Source organism: Mchenga conophoros, linkage group LG7 (assembly GCF_057382185.1).
Source record: "Mchenga conophoros isolate Kocher_MC1m ecotype Shallow Benthic linkage group LG7, M_conophoros_male_GT1.1, whole genome shotgun sequence".
Taxonomy (NCBI): domain Eukaryota; kingdom Metazoa; phylum Chordata; class Actinopteri; order Cichliformes; family Cichlidae; genus Mchenga; species Mchenga conophoros.
The window spans coordinates 23,040,266-23,063,353 of NC_140532.1; the positions used below are offsets into that span (position 1 = coordinate 23,040,266).

Consider the following 23,088-nt stretch of genomic DNA (forward strand, 5'->3'; position numbering starts at 1 on the left):
GGCATAATGCACAGTCTTGATTAATACTATAAGATGATGTGATACTTTAATTATGCTGTAGAGCATTTATATGTCTTTGCAACCTCAGTAATAGACTGATAATATTACCTCCTTATAAGAACATGTTATATAAGTTATTTAAGGTGAATAATTTAATCTTTAAGACATTTAGACGCAGTAGTTATAGGAATTCTTGCTATGGAACCATCTAAAATAGATTTATCATAAGCCTACTGCATTCAATTTTCTCCTTATATAAATGCAAAAGATGAATTGTGAATAGCCTTGAAAGGCAATTTTTAAGTCCCAGACCTGCTGTAAGTCACTATATTGAAATTTTATGAATAGAAATACAGTAGGGCATGGGAAGGTCATTATTTAAAGTTAATATTGAACATTTGGACATAGTGCCTGTAGACAGATTATTGGAAAAATGTAGTGATTTTCAAAGGGGTTATCAAGGCTGGTACACATCCAAATCCACAAACAACACTGCAGCCTGCTTCCAAATAGATCATCCGGCCCTAAATCCTCCTCATTAGAAGCTGTGGCATCAACAACTGTTCTAACATGGCCCCTGGATCAGGTCACACTAATTAACCAGCACCATCGACCGACTATTCCTCATTATCCACCCTCTCATCTGATCGCATATAGGCCATCAAGACAGCTAACGATCAGCAGACTAATTAATCAGCTGATGTGGTGCAAGTGAAGCTCCAGGTTCCCTCTTCATTTGCGAGACACATGGGAGCTAATTAGTTCAATTATTAATGCATCTAATTAAATAGTTTCTCTGGGTAATCACGGTTACAGTCTCGCCCTCCATCAGTTCCTGTAATAAATGGTTCTGCGATGTGTTAGACCTCTTTTGTCCTTTATTTTGACATACACTAACTCCAGTGCAATGCCTGGCCCTTACTAAATATTACAGGCTATTCACAGGCCCGGACCCCATTAGGCTAATTGCACTAAAAGCAGTCTGTGGCTGACATTAAAGGTGAGCTGTGGTTAGGGCTCTAATTAGCAGTCTGTGAAAATAGGAAGTCTTTTGGCCATCTGCTACAGCTTGCCATCCTGCCTTCAGTGTGAAAAGGGCAGATACAAATTTAGGTAATGCTTTTTTTTAGGAGGGCTGTTTTCATATATAATGCCATGAGGGGCTACTGCAGGGAGCACAGTTTTTAAAAGTAAAAGCCGAATTTAGAGAAGGGAATACCAGGAAGCTGCTGCATTTTGTGGGATGCTGTATATAGTTCAGTATGTGAAACCACAGGCTGTGTTTTCGTTTCAGATGTAAAGGAGGAAAAACAAGGGTTATTTAGGCTTGGGGCTAATTTTCAAACATCTACTGTGCTGTGAAGGTATTTTTTTTATGTGTAACTTTGTCGGATGTTTAAACAAAATCTAAAAGAACCAACCTGTGTACACAAATCATAGACGTTTCTCTTTATAGAAGCAAAAGCTTTTCCAGTCGCTAAATGAAAAGCTACCCTTTGGTCCAAAATGAACTATAGCAGCAGATATTTGATAGATCTCCATGATCTTTTGTATACATTTATGATGAATCATGGTGCGTCTATTTGGTTATTCCGATAACTTCTCATGAAATCATCTAGGAGAAATTTCTACATTATATTTATTTTGCAGCAGGGTGGCTTAGTGGTCAGCATTTAGCCTCACAGCAAAAGGCTCCCGGGCTACACCTGCAAAGCTAGTACCATTTCCACCAGCAAAATTTGCATTCTAATAAAATGCTAAACTAAAAATGTGACAGTGTTAAATGGCATCATGTAAATTTGGTTGTAGTGCAGATGTTAAGCAGCTAGAATCAGCATTTAAAGAGTAATAGTAACGTAACAAAAAGCTGTGGAAGTGTTGTTCAAAATAAACTTTCATGACAAATAGAATAATTAAAATCAAATATTTATTTAATGCTAGCAGAACTAATTAACAATACACATACCACATTTTTTTTGTTTTGCTTTTCTTTCTTTACAGAGCTTGTAAAGAGAGCTTTGCACTCACATCCACATGCTGTAGCTGTGTGCTGTCACCAGGGGGCGGTGTCAGAAATCTTGAAAAAAGCAGTCTTTGGTCAGCTTTTACGTTTGTGCTGTTGTTGGTCCTTTAGCTTAGCTCCAACAACAGAAAATAGTCATATTCAAGCCTTCTGCCTAACCAGTCAGCATTCTACTTAGACCCAGTGCTTTCATCATTGGGCTAACTGCTCTGCAGTTGGTGGGTTTTTTTCTTTGTTTTGTTTTTAACAACTCTATGCTAGCAGGGTGGCCTGGCAGTGCAGTGGTTAGCACTCTTTAACGCCTTCTTTCATTACACCAAGAAGGTCCTGGGTTTGAGTCAAGCAGCTGGTGAGGCCTTTCATGTTCTCCCCGTTGCCTGTGAGCGTGAATGATTATCTTTCTCTGTGTTCCAGATAGGCTCCAGCCTTCCCATGATACTGAATGCATGCATGCTGTTTAGGTTACCCAAGTCCTTCACTCCCGGTAGCATACACGATTGTGGTACCTTGAATTCCACTTAAGTATGTGAAAATGGCAAGATGAATTTCTTGGAAACTGGACGATAACACTAACATTTTTATATTTCTTACACAAAGCAAAGTGCTTTACCAGACAGGCTTGGCTGATTGTAACAGAGCTGCACCTGGACTCCCAAGAGGTTAGATTTCTGAGAGTAAGCTTGTTTGTTCTGATTCCTTGGCTGAGCTGGATGGGGAAATCTGCCAAAGAAATTCAGATTTTAGGACATAAAGTGCTTTTAAACAAAGCAAGTAAATCTCACAAACTCATCCAGAAAGTTCTGTGACTGCTGCATTCAGGTCATCTCAGGATCAAATGCAGAAATCACAAATATATGTGTGTTTATTGTCATATTGTGAATAAAGGACCGACCAATTCAGAGATGTGTAATCAGGTTTAATTTGTGTTGATTAAGAGAAAACCTATTTTTGGAGACCAAATAAATATTTTTAATATCACACTGTTATAAAATTAAATAAATATCACCGAACTATATGCTGATAACAGGTTTTTGCTGTGCCTGAGCAGAATCCGAGTAACACTGCTCCATCATAGGAAATTTAAGATGTCATCTTGTACCTGACAATTTGGGTCTTTTTAACAGTCAACATTTAAGGCTGCTTGGTATAGAGATTGGTCTAGTAGTGAGAGAAGCATCAAAAGCTTTAAGGTTTTAGATTTCAACAGAACAGTGAAATTCTCTCTGTGAGTTGGGGGAGATGCACTGCCTCAAATGAGGGAGTTCAAGTATTTCTTATTTATGAGTCATAGGAAAACAGAGCATTAGTTGGACTGGTGCAACGTCAGCAGTGTCAGACTGCTGTGGTGAAGAGAATGGAGCAGAAAGACAAAGTTTTTGATTTGCCAGTCCATCAACGTTCCAACCCTCACCTGTGCTCATGAGACATGGGAAATGACTGAAAGAGTGTGGTAGTTCATCCGATTGGCAACCTTTGAGGTTTTCTTGGTCTGTCCCATTGCACACTTACTAGAGTGACTGTGTATCTCTTGTTCCCTAGGAACACTTCAGTATCTCTCAAAAGAAACTGCAAAGTGTTGCTGGAATGAACAACATATAGAATACCCTGCTTAGCCTGCTGCCACTGCAACACAACTTTAGATAACCAAAAGATAATAGATGGATGGATAAATGGATGGATGTTTAGTGAGGTCCCATTGTAATGCTTTTTTGATCTGAGCTCAAGCAGAGTACTTTATCCATCACTACCTTCTTGGTGAGAAACTTAGGAACTTCACATCCTCATGCATACTTCTCAACCACAAGGTAAGGAAAAAAGATACCCTTCGTGATTGTTCTCTTTGACTCTGTTGAGACTGTAACACGATGAGCATTATGCAGTATTTAATAACACTTAAAAGTGGCCACTGAAACGATACATTTACTGAGGTCAGACAACACAGATCCTTGTGGTCTTTTCCCCATAGACTTCTGTGAAACCAAACTTCTTTGTAAAACCAGAGGATTTGCTCTCCATTAGAGGGAATGCAGGTTAAAGGCAACTCACCATTGACTTGGGCAGTGCATATCAAAGTCAGCAAAAAGACAATGCATATAAAAGCATGTGTTTGGATCCATGTGTGGAAATGGAAAAGAATATGGTGTTTATTATTAATAGTGATATTGTTGAGAAAGGACTATCTATAGTACACAGAGCATAAAAGATTTGCCTCAAAGCAAAAAGTGAATATCAACTTTAAAAAGTGTTTTTTAGATTCTTGTCTCAACAATTCAAGAGCAATGAGGGCATTTGACTCACTTTCTCTACATATTTTTCAGCAGATGGTGTTTCATCCTGCCCAGGGGTAAACAACATTTTTGACACTTTACTGTGCATATTAATCACAAGAAATTAAAAGTAGAACTGACATTCTGTTTTTTAGAAAAGTCGTTAAAGTTAGGATGATATGTTTAAAGGACACTCTCACCTCATTAAAAAGGTCAGGTAGTTTTCCGAATATTTATTTTAGAAGTACTACAGTACTTTTTTTTTTTTTTTTACATCCGCTATAACATCAAAAACAGATGCAGAGAATCAGGGGAACCACAAAATGAGAGCACCATCAGTCCATATTTTCAAGTATCATAACCCAAAAGAAATGCCACAATGATATTACAGTGCTGTGAAAAAGTATTTGCCTCCTCTCTGCTTTCACATTTTTTGCATATTTGTCACATTTACATGTTTCAGACCATCAAACAAATTTTAATATTAGACAAAGATAACCCGAGTAAATGCAAAATGAAGTTTTTAAATGATGATTTCATTTCTTAATGGAAAAAGCAATCAAAGCACTGATCAGTCACAGACTCTGCAGACTCAAGTTTTGCTTTGAAGAAGCAGCTGGAACATTTCAAGTACTTGCTCATGGTTCTATACAGTCATTTCCACCCGATGAATCCAAGGTCCACTACTGACGATGTGTCCCAAATCTTAATATGATCATCTAGATCAGATCTCTAATCCCCCCAAAAAGTGGCAGATTAGCTTGGGTAAAAGACCGAAAGATGAGGCACACAACGATGTGTGCTGCTGGTAAAGTTTCTGCTTTGCCTTTCCTCATAACAGCCATCCCTCAGGATTCTCGGCATTTAAAGCAATGCATTATCAGGGACTACAACATCTAGTCCTTTTACTGAACCATGAGTGGTATAAAGAAGGAATGGTGAGAAGAGTGCATCAGCAAGCTCAGAAAAATGCTGGACTGATGAAACTTCACCAGAGAGGTTAAAAGATTTCCTGAATTCTGCCTTCTGACATTCTTCACCTACTCTGATAGTCTTACTTCATACTCCACCTGGGTCTGCCAGCACTGGACCTCTGTCTGCCTCTCAGTCCAATGCCTCCCTAGAGACGATAGTTTTTACTCCTGAGCTTCTCATCTTGAAAGGGTCTTTGTCACAAGCAGACAAGTAGCAAGCACCTCCCTCCTGACAAACTCCCGACAACCAGTTCGCCTTCCAGTATGGATTCACTTTCACTGTTGAGCACCACTGCATCTTCCAGAAGAATCTCTTAGTCCTGCTCCATCTTCTAATCGAACCTCATAACCCTCAAATCTGTTCTTCTCTGTGTTTTGCCCCAGTCTACATCCATGACCTGGTTTTGTTTTCCAACACCTAAGATCAATTTGTAGAGTTTTTCTCTTCTGTTCCCTTTCTGCCACTCCATCAGTCTTGTCTTACCTTTTTGTCTTTCACGTGACAAACAATCAAAATTAGTGGTGGTAGTGTGATGGCTGTTTTACTATTTCAGGAAATGGGAAACTTGCTATATTTGATGGAACCACGAATTCTGCACTACCAGAAAATCCTGAAAGGGAATGTCCGTCCATCAGGGCCCTGTGTCTCAAGCACACTTGGGTTATGCAGCGGGACAATAATCCGAAACACACCAACAAGTCCACCTCTGAATGACTCAAAAAAACAAAAATAAATTGGAAGTTTCTGAGTGGCCAAGTCAAAGTCCAGATTGAAATCCAATTGAAACACTTGATCTTAAACTGGCCGATTATGCTCAAAGTCTTCCAGTATGGTTCAATTAAAGCACTTCTGCAAAGAAGAGTGGGCCAGATTTTCTCCACAGCAACGTGAAAGACTGCCAGGAATCGGCCTGGGTGTGGCTAGTGAAATTAAACTCAGCTCCTAGCAAAGTCATTTAAAAACTCTACCTATTTTTGTTTAATATTAGAATTTGTTTGATGATATGAGACATTTAAGTGTGACAAATATGCAAAGAAGAAGAAGAAGAAAACGAAGGAATCAGGAAGGGGACAAATTCTTTTTCACCACACTGTCCATTTCAAATAACTTCAAAGCCAGCACTGAATAGCTCCTTTTCCATGGCTTATATGTTGGAAAGAATCTTTCCCACTTTCAGAAGTGTTTGGGCAGCGTTCCTCTGCTACAGATGCAGCCTGTCACACTTGAAGGGTATCTCTTTGATCTGCGAGTCTAAAACTTGGCAAGAAAACTTCAACAACAGTTGTACAAGCACAAACCTTTCCAGTTTTGCTTTGGAAAAGCTGTAATACAATGTATTTGCGTATGTCTCTTTACATATGTCTGTTCTCTATTTGAGTAAACCAGGAATCTAAAGCTGCCCTGTCCAGCTGCAAAATGCTTTAATATATTTAAATATAGTAAAAAAAAAAAAAAAAAGTAGCCTAAACACATATAATCTAGTTACATTGCCTTAAAGGCAGAGTAGAATATCTATATTTTGGAAGGATGACAAGATTAAAAGATCTTGGTATAGTATCTTGGTATCAAATCCACTGTTCCAGTATTAATACCATCCATTTATTACAGTAAATATGAGGAATTTTTAAAAAGAGTAGACTCAAGCCCAAACTCTTGGGTCTACTCAGGAGTCTGGGTCTCAGTAGAGCCTTCTGAAATGGAAATGTGCAAATAATTAACTGTACTTTCCAGCAGTGCCAGCACAACAACAAATCTTGTTCCAAAGCATGAGTGAGATACAATCATTAACATTAGCTACATCTGTGTTTGTCAAATCAAATGTCCAATGCGAGAAAAGCTTGTTATCATTGGCACTAAAGTCACTTAGTCTAGCAACACGAGCTCAGCTGCATCTGTGTGTCTGCGTATCATGTGTTGTGCAATTTGAGGCTGTAATACAAAAGATGTCATCTCATTGAGCTGCAGGCTTGTCTCCTGAAGTCTGAATTAAAATAATAAAACACAAACACACACAAAAAAATCCCCTCTCGCCCCTGCGGGCGGTCTATCCTTCAAGCTCAGGTCCTCTACCAGAGGCCTGGGAGCCTGAGGGTCCTGCGCAGTATCTTAGCTGTCCCAAGGACTGCCAAGATCAAGGACCAAGATCTTGGATGTTGTTCCTGGGATCTTCTGGAGCCACTCGCCTAGCTTGGGAGTTACTGCCCTAGTGCTCCTAGCATCTTGCACTCTGCTTTTGTGTGCTGGATTGTCTCAGGGACATCTTTACACAGCCTGCACCTGGGGTCTTGCCTGGTGTGGTAGACCCCAGGATCTATGGATCTTGTGCTCAGAGCTTGTTCCTGTGCTGCCGTGATCAGTGCTTCTGTGCTGTCTTTCAGTCCGGCTTTGTCCAGCCACTGGTAGGATTTCTGGATATCAGCCACCTCCTCTATCTGCCGGTGGTACATACCATGCAAGGGCCTATTCTTCCATGATGGTTCCTCCTCTTTCTTGGGGTTTTGCTGCCTGAGTTATTCACTGAGCATGCGGTCGGTTGGAGCCATCTTCCTGATGTATTCATGGATGTTTGTTGTCTCATCCTGGACTGTGGTGCTGAGATTCAACAGTCCCCAGCCTCCTTCCTTCCGCTTAGCGTACAGCCTCAGGGTGCTGGACTTTAGGTGAAACCCTCCATGCATGGTCAGGCGATTTTTAGTCTTGATGTCAGTGGCTTCTATCTCCTCCTTTGGCCAGCTTATTATCCCAGCAGGGTACCTGATCATGGGCAGGGAGTAGGTGTTGATAGCCCGGATCTTATTCTTACCGTTCAGCTGACTTGCCTGACCCTCTGCAGGTACTTGGTGGTTGCAGCTTTCCTAGCGTCCTCTTTGTGGTTCTCTTTTGTCTGTGGGATCCCCAGGTACTTGTAGCTGTCCACTATGTCTGCATTGTTGCCTTCTGATGGTTCGATCCCCTCAGTTCTGACTACCTTCCCTCTCTTTGTTACCATCCGACTACACTTCTCCAGTCCGAACGACATTCCGATGTCATTGCTGTATAGCCTGGGGTGTGGAGCAAGTCAATGTCGCGTTCACTCTTGGCATACAGCTTGATGTCATCCATGTACAGGAGGTGGCTGACAACTGCTCCATTCTGTAGTCGGTATCCGTAGCCAGTCTTGTCAATGATCTCACTGAGGGGGTTCAGGCCTATGCAGAACAGCATTGGGGACAGAGCATCTCCTTGGTAGATCCTGCACTTGATGGTGACTTGAGCTATTGGCATGAATTTGGCCTCTAGTGTTGTCCGCCACATTCCCATTGAGTTCCTGATGAAGGCTCTTAGGGTCCTGTTGATCTTGTACAGATCTAGGTATTCTAGGATCCAGGTGTGGGGCATCGAGTCATAGGCCTTCTTGTAATCAATCCAGGCAGTGCACTATACTATATACATATATATGTATTGTATTTGCATATACACCTACGCAGACTTACTCATACATAGCATACATAAAATTGCATGTTTTTCTGTCTATAAAGATCTTTGTTTAAGGCAATACAACTAGTGATTTTTTTTATTATTATTCACTGTAATGCAATTTTACATGGAAGCTCTGATCGAGCTGACACAAAGAGTCAGAGGCTATTTGATACTGAAGTAATATCAAATATCTCATTAGATTAAGCTTATTGCATCATTAGCACAGGCAGATGTGAACATCTTGCATAGCAGTATTTCGTGCACAGACAGCAGGACATCATTTTAGTGTAAGAGGAGACAGCAGGATACCTTAATAAACCATTAACAACTCAGATGATGTGAAAAGGATTTCATTATTCTGTCCTTGATGCATAAAAATGTCACATTCATTCGTATTATCTATCCATACATTAAAGATATGAAAATAGGAGACTCATTTCAACAAAGCTAACCTTAAATTTTTGTATCTCTATTCTCTCAGATAGGAGATGTCTCGTTTTAGAAACAAGCTCTTCACATACATTCATCAAGCAATCACTGTGTGCACTCATTCAGCCTGACACACAGTGCACAGTACATGGCAAAAAAAAGAAAAAGAAGAAAAATATTGTCCTTGAGTCCTGCTCAATCAACTTAAATTATTGTTTTCATAAACATCTTAAGAGAAAACATGTCTGAATAAAGATAACTAGCTTTACTCCTAAAAAATAATATCAGCCTACCACATCAATATGCATTTTAATTGTTTTTTAAAGAACAGTCTGACAAAACATTTTCACTTCTATTTATTTCTGTAGCCAATTATTCCAGCCAGATAGTTTGGTGGTGAGAGGTGAGTGAAGTACCACCTGTTTCTGTTCTAATGTGGATCTGTTTCCTTAGAGGTTCAAATCTTTGGAAGACAGCCAATCCCCTGTCACTCTGACTAAGCTGTCGGTTTTTAGATTGGAGTGGGGATGTGCTCACCAGCTGTGAGATTAAGGGGAACTGATCGATGGCCTTTCTGATTGGCTCTTGGGGTGTCCCAGCAGCATCCAATCCCCTTGGTTCGGATGGTTGTCCACGGCCGAGCCAAAAGCAATTCTTCCTCCGCACAGGGGCCAAATAAGATCACTGACCTGAAGCTTCGAGGCCACGCTTGGAGGTTCTGTCTCCATTTGTCTGCGCTCCTCATTTCTCTGGAAAAAAGAGAAAAAAATGAGACAGTCAGAAGAGGAGAGGGGAGAGAGATGAAAAGATTGAATAAAATTAGAATTTGTATGAAAGGGATGTTGCACCTTCGCACATTTACACTTTATTTTTGCTCAATCTGCATTTTTCTGACACCTTTGTTGTTATTAAGCTCTAATGTCCACTGTGTTCTGCACTGCTCTCTCCAGAAATTACCTGTCAGTCAAACTCAGGTGGGAGGCACTGTGATGTGTTTTTCCTCAGATTTGCTTCGAGTCTCTGTAGGTGGGGCTGTTTTCGTTTTCTCTTCTGTTCTGCCACATCGAGAGCTGTTTCTGCCTACCACTGCTTTTTTTTATTCAAAACAAACAGCTTTAGCTGCTGCTCGAAATGTAAAATTCATGACTTCCTGTGCGTCAAATGATTTCTTTTTCTTTCTTTTTTTTAGGAAGGGGGTGGGGGGGAGCAGTCTTTCTTGGGCGTAAAAGAATGCCTGTGGTTATCTAAGAGTATAAACGTGTCCGGGAAATATCCTCACAATGGAGCGAAATGATATTTGATGAGGAAAAATGTTCACTGATCCCAAACAGCTGTATCAAAAAGACTCGTGCAGAGACATGGCTTTCATTTGCCTCCTGTGCTGCAATGACGGACACTGTGAGGAGGCTGCACAGCTTTCTGTTTGCTCTTCACCAAATATCCTCTGCTTGGATGTGGTGAGGCAAAAGGTTACCGAACAATCAGAGGAAACTATTTGTTCAGAAACTTCAAACTTCAACTCTGAAACGCTAACAGATGTAATCTTCATCTATCTGTGCTTTAGCCCTGATTTTACTTGGCTGAGCTGATGATGAGTATTTAAAATATAGCTCTAATAAGTAGTGTGAGTTTTCTTGGCCTGGCACGAATTGTAAAGTAAATAAATACCTTTTTATTTTTATTATTTATTTTTATTTAGATTATTTCTTGAAGTAAGTAAGATTCGTTTATGGGAAAATTCCAGATGGGTGGCTTCAAAGCCACGTGTTACACAGGGGCATTATTACCCAAATTCTCCAGCATTATTCACCTCTCCATCGCTGACACAGATCTACAGGTCAGTGTATTTATCACTCTCTTTGTCATCATTTTCCATCCTTTTGTGAACATTTTGCATCACTCTTTTGTCCCTTTGCATCCCTTGGTATAGGTTATTTTTCTATATCTCTATTTATTTATTTTTTCAGCTTGTCTTGTGTCTCCAGATCCCTTGTTTTGCATCACTCAGCAGATGTTTTGCTTCTCTTTGTGGTCTTTGCATATAATGCTGACTCACATCTCAGCATTTCATTTGAAAGTTGCGACCATCACAAAGGCCTGTTCTTTGTCTCCTCTGGAAGAAATCATTTTTCTATTCTGAGATAACTGGATACTGACCTGCTCTCTGAAATCTGGAGAAATAAGGATTAAAAGACAAAGTAATGGTCAAACTAATTATCCTGTCTAGTTTCAGGATAACAATGTGGTGTTATCTGAAGAAAGGCTCATTTTAGACAAAGTTCTGTACAGCAACGTTCAGCTTATTTTAGTTCTTTTTACGAAGGGCCAAAATGAGAAGAAGGAATGTCAGAAGAACAAAAACAATCCAAACCTCTGAGGTGCATTTAGAAGAAAACAGCTGAAAAAAGCAGAGAGTTTGAAATGTTCCTTTCCTCTGGGTTTGTAATCATTCGACTGACTTCATAACAAGAAATGTTAACAGTGTCCTCTTTGAGAGGCTCTGTCAAGGAAATCAAAGGCAAATTCCTTACATAACATTAATTGGCAAATGAAGCAGTTTCTAATTTATATTTTTCAAGTATTACAGATACCACTGTATCTCATCTCTACCTCTTATTTAGTGGTACACACTTGTACCTGGGTACCATTCATGTATTATCTGGGTAATTGCATTTGTTTTCGTACATCTTTGAATAGCTCAGGGTCATAGCATACACATTCTTACTCATATGTGGTACTTAAAGACACGAGCAATAAAAAATGAGTCAGTCAGAACGAAAAACACCTATAAGTGAATTCAGATTTTCCCTCACATGTTGAAAAGAATTTCAGACACCACAAATTACATCTAACAAAGTCTATTTATATTGGTTTTCCTTAAATTTGCCACTCAGTAGTAAAACATCACAGTGGAATACTAAGGGAATACAGCTATTATTTATGGCATCTACATTACTATGTGTATTTCCTCCCTTAACAATTTTTTTAAAAAAAAGGACATTTCTGCTGTAAAAAGTAAATAAATAAATAAACTATCGATCTGGTTTGTGTACAAATTTGTCGCCTCCCCTGGGCAAGAAATTATTGTTTTTATTTATTCTTTTTATTTTTTGCCTGTCCCGTTTGGCTCTTTTGCCATCAGAATTATTGTCTAAAGGCAAAGAAAGATGCCCAACGGATTTACTTTACCAAATAGACCATCACAGCCTTGCTGTAATGGTCTATTTGATTCACTTTTTATTGTTTATTTTATTTTATTTTCACTTGCTAAATACGGGACAGACTTGACTGGGGAAAAGAAAGGGGAGAAAGAAAGAGGGAAAGAAAAACAGCGGGGAAGAGGGCAAAAAACAAAAATAAACAAAATAAACAGACAAAAAATACATATATCAATCACCCGGATCACCTGTTGAGAAAGAAAAAAGAGAAAACAAGCAGAAGGAAAAAAAAGAGCAACATAATAAACAACATCACGATGATATATGGGAATATAACAGTAAATACTAAATATTAAACATTATTGTGCAGCATGTAAGATCGACAGCGCACAGTGTGCTTTGAGGTAGGAGCCAAAAAGGGTGTAGTTTGTGTGTGTGAGCACCCGTGTGTACACCTGTGAGCATGGACGCGCTTGTATTTAAAAGGTTCATTCATATAATGATCTGCAGGAAATGATTAAACTCAAGGCCAGATCGTCATCGTGATCTGTACTGCCATCTAGTGGAAACGTGAGGGAGCGTCGCTTTGTTTAAGAGGCTAAAATTCAGCATAACAATGGAGCTTCTCCCCTCACTGCTCTGCCTCTAGTCTTTCTATTTTTAGCACAGGAAATTCTTTTCTTTTTTTTTCTTTTTTTTTACTAAAGGCTTTAGAGTAATGCCCTCTCTCATGGACATCTAATTAAAATTAAGCTGAAAGCGAAACAGCAGTCCCCGTGAAGAGCTAAAACAGCCATCAATGTTTAACTTTAATTTCCTCTGGAATAACCAGTGTTTTTACAGCATTTACAAAAAAGAGCATTCATCAACAAAAAACTGCATAGATGAAGATATTTTTCATGATACACAGTGCTTTCCTTCTGTAAAAAATCATGGTGACATAACTGAGAAGAAGTTTTTCTTTAGAAGAAAAACAGCATTTTGTTGAATAAATTTCATGGCCTCATTTGGTATGTGTTAGTTCTACAGTATGGTGTTAAGTTTTTAGGGCATTTTCTTCTTTTCTTTTTTAACTCAAATAAATACAAGATTAAGATACTGAATCTATACAAAATACATACAGTATACAACCGAAGCTGAGTACAATGTGCAACAATAACAATGTTAAATTAAAATTGATATCACCTTGTAATAGATGCATTATTTTCTAGTCCAATTAAATACTATTTTATCTTATCTGTCATTAAAAGCAAACAGGATACAACAACATATGACATACAGGTTCCACCTTTACAATAAAGTAAGACTAAAGGGTGCATAGGAAGAGTCCGAGTGTCAGTTAAAGGCCAGACAGCCACACAGCCATGCACTGATATAGGTATATGCCTCTCACTTGGCACAGACACTGATGGATGTAGCTGCTGGTTTGTGAAGTTGGTGTTGTTTCGTCTTTTTAAACCACACATCGCCAATGAAGCAAACCGAGAAGCCAAGGCACACTACACACTGATTGTATTTGACATATCACTACCCTAAGTATTATAATCTTCTTCATCATCTCCAAAAAAGACCTGAGAATCTGAGAAAGCACACATCTATCCCTGCTATCACAGGGGAAGAGGCAGGGTGCACACTGGACAGATCTCAAGACTCCAAAGCTAACACAGAAGAATCGCCAGTTAACCTAACCCTGTTCATGTCTTTGGACTTTTCCATTCAACTAAATAAATTGTGTTAAATGTAACGTTCAGCATTTTAGTGATAATGACCACAGCTAAACTAAGTGTTCATACAGCAGGAGCTGTTAAATAAACCATATTATGTATTAGACAATCAGAGGATTTACACAGTATGCGTATTACAAATCACAGTTCAGTGATCCAGTAAATAAAACATTATGGTTTCCAAAGAGTGGCATTACTATGAGAATATACATCAATTATACTGTCTCTGAAATATTATACCAGTATAAAAGGACGCTGAGCAAAAGACTACACAACGCTGAACTATAGGGGCAATACTCTGGTAAAGTAAAGCTAACTGAACCAGTCACAAAATGAAGGCATGCAATATGGTGTTGAAAGTTTCATTCAGTGTCATCACTGTTGGCCTACACTGTACTGATGCAGGAGTCGGTGATGCAGTGCAAGCTTTCGACAAATAAAAGACAGCTGATCAGCCTCCCATGTTGTGTTGTTGGAATAAGATAAGAAGTGTTAAGGTAACCTTTTTTCATACGTTTAAACTACACCAATAAATCAGACAGAAATTTTGCTTAGAAAGTAGCCGTAGCTATGTAAAGTATTAAAAACTGTTAAAACAACTAAAATAAAACAAACTAAACAATTTTTGCAAGAGCTGCTGATTGCTGTGGAATATGTTCACGTTCCACGTCTGTTTTCAGTCTCTCAGCCAGATCCGATCTGTTTTTGGAAAGTGTGACCAAGTACAGTCAGTGATTGGAAACCCATGGTCTAATAATTAACAATAAACATGTTTTTTCACCTCTGCATATTTATACAGGGAGCAAGTGCTCCTACACATAGCTCCTCATATTGATGCTTCTATAGCAGCCCATGATGGACAAGTGGAACTGTTTCTATAGAGAGGCTATTTTGGAGGCCAAATTAGGTTTAGTTACGTGCTTAGAAAGTGACAGGTATTCAGTTAGTTGCAATCTTTATCCTCTAGGTGCTGGTACTACACACAGGTCCTTTAAATATAAAAAGTAGGCATTTCACCAAAGGTTCAGTTAATACACATTAAGAGAAAAAGAATAAAAAGTGTATGTAGTAAATATCTTTTTATGCTTCCCTCTCCTGTATAGTGTTGCTCTATTTAACATACCTGCTTTTTTTTGACTGCCTCACTGTATTTGGCCCTTTCATCAGAGAAACATACCCAAGGCAAAGTCAAAATAACCAAAGGAAAAACAAAACTTTGCCAAGATATATATTTGCCTGTAAATTTAGTAACTATGGCCGTCTGAATTTTTCCACCAACCACTCATGTTGCTCATGATATAAAGAGGTTCACTGTTTCTATCATTGTCTATACACTCAACAGTTTTCTGTTGAGTGTATAGACCAACACATCACACATCAAACCCAACACATTAAGGTTGCATCCCCTTAAGGGCCACGTACAGCAGGGACATCTCAGTGTCCGATTAGCTGCTAACTGTACTGGGATCATCATACGGACTTCCTCCTCTTGCCAAAAACATTGTTGATGAGTTTGGCCATAGACTTTGAGCCGCTGTAGCGTCGTCTGTCAGCGCGATACTTCAGATGCTCCATCACCTGCCGGATGAGCTGTGTGAAGAGGTTGGCAATGTCTTGGTAGCTCTCGGCTGCTGAGACCTCCTGGAAATTACAGCGGTTTTCTTGCGCCAGACCGCGGCCTTCATCCTCACGCACCTGACGAGCATGGCAGAGGTCCTGCTTGTTGCCAACCAGGCAAACAGGAACATCCATCTCCCTGAAAAAAAGACAGCAGGGAGGCGTTAACACCATCAGCCTGCAAGATGACTGAGGATAGCAATATGAAGAGGATGCAGAGGCAAATGTGTTTTATTTTACAGCTTTTGAGTGCTTTTGCAACAACATTGCAACAATTTTGGCTATTAAGCAACCTATCCTATCTTTCTGAGCGTAAAGCAGATGTTTCGACTAGCTGGGCTTGATTTACATTCACACAATCCAACAGTTCCACTTGTGATCTACACCTATATTTATTCTCAAATACCTGTCATTAGGCTACACAGCTCTTCCCTCCATGTTATCAGGATGCCTTGGCATGCTGCCAGGCAGCCTGATAGATGTGGATGGCCTGTTTGTTTGTTTTTTTCACGCTTAAATTTATCAGACACCTGCGCTGGCAATCCCTGTAAATCATGAATCATTTATGAGTTTGAGTTTGTAGGAGGGCAGTCAGGACTCCCAGCATTCCTCAAATTCAAAAGTGCATGTAGATTCATGTCCAGTTACAAAGAACCTAGGGCACAGATACTCTGTTTTGTTGTTTTCCTGGAGCATTTGCAGCATGTTCAGTTCATATGGCCTGTATTTATATAGCACTTTACTATATATGGACAAGTGGGTGTACATCATTTTCCGGACTTGCCACTTTACTTTAAACCTCTGATTACTGATTCTTTGCACGAGGATTTCATCTGACATTTGAAATTGTAGAATTGAATGTAGGATTTTGCCTCCATTTCAAAACAGGCATTGTTGTAGCACCCAGAATTACTGTTAAATAACAACCAATCCAAACATCCATTATATGTCAGCAGCATCTGTTATTAAGTTTCTGCTGACCCTTTGCAGTTCTCCATGCGTGTCTCCCGAATCTGCCGCAGGATGTTTTTGGCATTGATGAAGGAAGTGCGGTCACTGATGTTGTACACCACCACAAAGCCATCTGCCCAGTCCACTGGCTCTTCAAGTATACACCTGGCCTCCGAACCCTGCCAAGAAGAGCATGTGCTTTTATGTTGGTATCATCCAGTTTGTCCCGAATCAACGTGCCAACTGGGTTGCTTTTCCTATGGAGCAAGAAAAAAGAGTTGGAGCCTGTATCCTTTACACTGTGTCACTTTCTATGGATGGTATTATAATAATATAGCTGGATACCATTATTATTTCTATAGATGTGTTCCAATGCTGAAAACACCTTGTATTTGTATTTTTATTTCCCTGTTTTGAGCAAAACTGAGTTGCTTTTATACTTTTTTGACAAATGCACATTGGCATTACTGTCTTCCCATTGATTATACAGATTTGATTTTATTGCTCTTTTTGCTAATCAAGCATCTTACAGTTAGTTTTCATACCTGTAATATTGAAACACTTTCCTTTTATGGATCCATAGCGTATTGGTTTACAAATTTGCTCAGCAAGCGGAGGGTTGCTGGTTCAGTTCCATCCAGAGATACAAATCCCTTTTGGAAAGTGTCAGAAAATGCATCTGGTGTAAAACCCTGCCAAAGGAAACTCACAGAGCTGCTGTGGCAACCCTCTGTGACAAGTGAGCAGCTGAAAGTCACTAATACCAGAAAGCATTTCAAAGTGGTGCCTTAACAATATCAGTGACACCAGTAAATAAATTCAGAGTGACCCTACAAGCGCTTGTGACCTTGACATAAACAGTGTAAGAAGGGCTTGAGGCCTGGGGACACACCTGAGTGCTATAAAACCCAATTTTAAACCTTTTGTCTTTACTGACTTCTTTTAATGCAGTCTGGGTCAGAAGGGCTGGATTGTGACTCTGTGTTCCTTATGGGACAGCAATATTACAGGGGGTCTAAATGACAAAGACAATGACTGGTTTTTGTTCTCCTGAGCCAGGGTACTCCAATAAAACACTAACATTGTAGTAAAGTCCCTCTCAGGTCTTTAGTTTTGTTGAATGAGAAGTAAGAGGTTTATATGGCTCCCCTTTTTTTCAAAGGGACATTCATCTCCTCAGGATACTCTCATAAATCCTTATATTCCCACACTTGCTAACTCTAAGTGAACACATAACCACAGCTAAGCCACAGGCAGCTCTCCAGCAGCCTGAAAACAAACCACTGTTTTGATAGATAGATGATAGATAGATGAAGGCAAACCAAATTTTGGTTATGGCCCGACAGTCAAACAAAATTACTCAAGAATGTAAAAATTGACTTTCTTTATGAGTAGTTTAGGTGAATTTTCTTGAAAAGGCATTATTCTCATCAGTGTCAGATTTTCATTTTTTCGGTTTGTTTCCTGTCAGTGGTTTGTCGGTGGTCCTCCAGATGAAATGTTAGAAGAACAACGGGAAAAGTTGGTGGTCCTGCTGCAGCTCTGCTTTTCTAATATATTTCTGTTAATACTAAAAACAAGAGTCTTACCTGAGAGCAGGGGTCAAAAACCTCCAAATTCAGCTGCCTGCCATCGATCGACAGTCTTTTGTGGTACAAAGAGTCTGTGGAGGAGATACAAAATGCATAAATAACTATTATATTATATTATTGATGGATGTCAAAATTACACATGGAACATGTCAAAAATGTGGTGTTTGGGACTTTCATCAGTTTTTAGTAAGACTTTCAAGACACAAATCTATTACCAGGTATTAACATTACCTACCATGAATTTGTCACGAATCTACTTTTACTACAAAGTTTGTTTTTGTTGTTGTTGTTTTACAGGAACTGGACTGCTAGTGTATCAAGCATAATTAAAAAGTTGTGATGGGTCAGACATACATACACAAGTATATATTTTGATTTTATTGTTATTTATTTTAACTTTCCATGTCTATTCACTTCATGACTTGTAATCACGGCTAGCAGAGCTAGAAGCATCAATGCCTAAAGTGGTAATGAAAACCACAATTACATCATTACATTAAAGGATATAGGATAACAGCATCTTTATGATAAATACAAATAGAAAATAGTATAAAAATACAAATCCATTAGATATCCAACTATACTATCAGAAATGTTGAGCTAAAACACTGGAAGCTGTGTCAAAACAGCTACACGAGAGGATTGTCTACATTACCTGCCTGCAAAATTTTTATTACCCAAAAGAACAATATTTTCCTTGTCCATGAATGCACAGGTGAAAATGTTGCATCTCTAAGTGGATGAGAGCAATCTTCTAGACCAAAACCTCATCAAAGTGCCATTATATGAAATCTGGAAACACTTACTGGTATTTGAGGCATATTCACCAATAAAGCGTCTGGTCAGGAAGCGCACGAGGACAGCTGGAGAAAGGAGATGAAATGGAAAACAATAAAATGAATCATGGCATCATTACACACTCATCCCTCTCAGTGAAGAAGGGGGTGGGGGAGCCTTGTTCACCCCAGCAGGCACAACACCGTGTTAAATGTCTCCAGGATTGGAGCGATGAAACTGAAGCCCCACATAAAAGAACGCTGCACGGCTTTCCTGGAAGGTCTGTGTGCATATTTGGCAAGCTGAATAGTTAAATCCCCCCCAGCCTGTGCTTTGCCTCTACACTGCAAGCTACACATAAAACTGACTGACTGGGCCAGTTTTGGTCCCACAAGACAATCAATTTCAATTAAAGGCTGAAGTTTCAAGTGCTGAACTCTGGAAGCTTGCTCCTAATAGTGGGCCTCTTGAGGGGTTGTACAGAGGTTAGGACACGGTGACACACAAACATGGATGTGGACATTCAACACTTAGGACTTAACACAATAGGAATTGTCCTGGTTCCATTGTCACATAAAGATACATTCAACGATAAAAGACGTGTTGAAAGCAACAAATAGAGCAGAAGGGAGCAGAAAAACATGTCGAATGAACTCAAGCACCCACATACAGCTTCCATAAGCTACAGCATCACCAAGGTAACGGCTCTGCTTCACTGCCAAGCACCAAGAATGGCCATGTCCCATTGTTTTAAAAGGTTTGTACAGTACAGTCTGAACCACCCTCTCACAGACAGAAGCAGAATCATAAGTAATGCTTTCTCCTAGACAGCATTTTTAACAAGAGCTTAAAAATCCAATCTGAAGTGTGTCCAAACAGGAGAACTGAAGTATGGTTGCATGAACTGGTTCTCCGAAGAACCCATAAAAAATACTAAATGATCCAATATGGACACATGAAACTTAAAATAGACACAGAAAAAAACAAGCAAAAAAACAAGATAACAAACTATCACTGCGACACATCAAAGTCAGTGAAAGCCAAGATCAAATTACACTCTAAACAACACCACAGGTGGAGCAGCAGGCCGATTGACTTATTGATAAAACATGTTGTGCTTTCCTCTGTCCAGCCTTGAACTAAGCCCTGTGACTGAGGAGTTTTAAAACAAAGGCAGATAATCTCTGGAGGGAGAAATGGTCTTATTAGTTTAGTTAAACCTCAGTGAATGGAGCCAATAATCCACTGTTGTCTTTGGTTATGTAATGCAAAACCAGAGCTCACACAATGCTGGAAGAAAAGAGAAACATGTTTATTCAAACTTGGAAGTGTTCACTGCTAAAAATAATTACTTTTCATTTCTCAAGGCCACTCTTCCTGGACGGCAAATAACAGTTAAAATCGCATGCCAAAAAAAGTGACATGCAATTAATTAATACTAATTTCTGCTATCATTCAACCTAATGTTTATGTTTTGTTTACTGTGTTTCTGAATGAGCTGTACTTGCACCATAATAGTCACGCACCCAGTCATTTCTGCTGTTTTCATTAAGGGTATGACATGAACCCAGCATAAACCTGGTGGTACCCTGGTGATTTGCTTAGCTCTGATTTAAGTTTTAGCTGTAGCCTGTAGAAGTGTCAAGAAACACTAAGAAGAGATTTTTCCACTCTGTGAATTGATTGTGGTTGGGCTCTGTGGGAATATTCATAGTTAATCACACTTTTCAATCACCTTTTCTTGTCAAAGTTTACAAGAACAAAAATCTGTCTTCCTTCTCTCTCCCCAACCGGTTGCGGCAGATGGCTCCGCCCCTCCCTGAGCCTGGTTCTGCCGGAGGTTTCTTCCTGTTAAAAGGGAGTTTTTCCTTCCCGCTGTCACCAAAGTGCTTGCTCATAGGGGATCATATGATTGTTGGGTTTTTCTCTGTATGCATTATTGTAGGGTCTACCAAAGCGCCTTGAGGTTACTTTTGTTGTGATTTGGAGCTGTATAGATAAAACTGAATTGAATCAAAAATCAGCTCTCATGCTCCATGGCTGGCTAGTTAAAAAGTACGCCCTCAAAAATTTTAAACAAAACTTGTTTTGTGGTTAAAGTGACATGTTTTCAAGTGTTACCATATTGCAATCAAGAGATCTATCCAGAAATTACACTTTCCTTTGGTAGAAGAAAAAATAGACAGATCTCAGATAGTTCACAGTCTCAGCAGTATCATCATGTTTGACTGGAAAGTTAGAAACAACAACAAAAAACCACCAAAACTTCTTTTCAGATCGCAGAAGATTGCAGCGCCTCCCTGAGCCTGTTTTTTGCTGAGTTTTCTTCCTGTTAAAAGGGAGCTTTTCCTTTCCACTGTTGCCAAAATCTTGCTCAAAGGAGTTTGCTTGCTTGTTGAGGTTTTCTTCAGAATACTGTCAGCTCTTTACATTATAAAGTACCTCGACACAACAGTTGTTATGGTTTGGTGCAATATAAAGACACCCGAATTGAACTAAATAGCTGTTAAATCATTATATGATGGAGAGCTTTTGTTGTTTTACACATCTGCATTACTGTTTAGAGCACATATGTAATAACCTCTCTAAAGTATTTATGCACATAATTCTGTCCAGCGTCTCTTTTGATGAAGACCATGATAAGTTCGCCCAAACTATGCAGAGCAGGATCGTACTGAGATAGAGCCGTGAGTCACATTCTTTAAAATCTTTAGCTCACCTCAGAAAAGTGTGTTAAGCTACATTGTGTATGTTCTATAATAATTACAAAATCTTTAGCCCTAAATTTAATATAACTGAGACACTGAATGTCTGAGAGGGGAAATTCAAACATGTTAAATCAGCCACAATTTGTCACTTTATCATTTTATTGTTTTTAATTTTAGTTAGCAACAATTTTGATAATATTTAATTATCAGTTTTTCAAGAACAAATACCAACTCTGATTTACCAGTTATCTTATGCACTGTACTGTAAACTGAGTTTTTGACTGATAGCTAAGCAAAAACAACACAATGTAGCATATAACCATAAAATTAAGAACTTGATGACATTTGTTGACCAATTGATTAAAAAATAAAATGATGATAAAACACGCCAAACTACTACATTAGCAGAGACATGTGTTTAAATTCAGGTAATAAGCAAAATAAGCAAGTTAAATGAGGTGGTTTGAAGTTAAGGCATCATAACTTCCTTGTCAACAGTCTTGACAGTTTTTACAGTTTTTATTGAGATACAAGTATAAAGAGACACTTTTTCTCCCTTATAGATCACTAAATCACTCTCAAGTACTTACCTGATTTCCCAGCCCCCTGGCTTCCCAGTAGGGCCAGCTTGATGTCGTTCATGCCTGTGTTGTGTCAGGTCCTCAGCTGTATCTCTAGCTGCAGTTCTGTGTTGCGTTTGGTATTTAGGTTAGCCTCAGCTCACTAAACACTCCTTATCGTTGAAGCAGAGTGGAAGTACATGATTGCCCTCCCCTCTCTTTCTCTTCAAAGAGCTGTTTCACATTTTAAAACCAGAGGCAGAGGAGAGTGGGGAAAACAAGCACCCTCCTCTTTGGTCTCTGTCTCTCTGCCAGGAGCTCTTTTGCGCTCTCTCTCTCTCTCACACGCACCTCTCATTTGTCTGTTTTCTCTCGCTCTCTCTTTTTCCCCCTCAGTCTGTCTGTTTTCCTTCTTTCATTCCTCTCTTGGACCCATTTCTCCTCTCTGTCTCTGCCCCCTCCTATGCAGAGCTTGCTCAAAGGTCATGACTGACTAAACCTATTGTGGCGGTCCTTCTCTTAACATTTTAACTGTGCACTTGCTTTCATCTATGGATTTTAGTGCTATTTTTCATTGGGTAATGGTATAATGGTATGGAAGCCAGTTATGCTTGTTTGCCAAGAAATAGTCAATATAAGAAAATATAGAATTACAAGAAGCAAACTCAACGAGTTACATGGTACTGAAAATATATTTTTAAAGATAAATGACACAAAACCTGTGATAATGTTGAGTGAAAATCTCTTATTAGGATACTTATCATAATAATGATAAGTATCATAATAATGATAAGTATCATAATAATGATAAGTGATAATGCTTTGAAAATTGTGAAGAAAACTCAAAA

The 23,088-nt window shown here is 39.2% G+C and overlaps 1 protein-coding gene across 1 annotated transcript; it reads right to left on the minus strand.

The window, feature by feature from the left end:
* Positions 1-13,082: 13,082 nt before the first annotated feature.
* rerglb (RERG/RAS-like b) lies at positions 13,083-22,495 on the minus strand. Its single transcript, XM_085282964.1, has 5 exons — positions 22,271-22,495; positions 19,002-19,058; positions 18,193-18,266; positions 16,634-16,782; positions 13,083-15,791 (listed from the first exon to the last, which is right to left on the minus strand). Exons 1-5 carry the CDS (start codon positions 22,320-22,322, stop codon positions 15,506-15,508), a joined length of 618 nt encoding a protein of 205 aa, XP_085139090.1. The 5' UTR covers positions 22,323-22,495; the 3' UTR covers positions 13,083-15,505.
* Between the last annotated feature and the right edge of the window lie 593 nt (positions 22,496-23,088).

Bases quoted from the DNA above. Each gene is read 5' to 3' on its own strand.
- rerglb (XM_085282964.1), bottom strand. From the start codon at position 22,322: ATGAACGACATCAAGCTGGCCCTACTGGGAAGCCAGGGGGCTGGGAAA. The intron at 19,059-22,270 runs GTAAGTACTTGA...TCCTTTCTCCAG, and splicing joins CCAGGGGGCTGGGAAATCAG to CTGTCCTCGTGCGCTTCCTG. The intron at 15,792-16,633 runs GTCAGCAGAAAC...TCTTTTTTTCAG, and splicing joins CGCATGGAGAACTGCAAAGG to GGAGATGGATGTTCCTGTTT.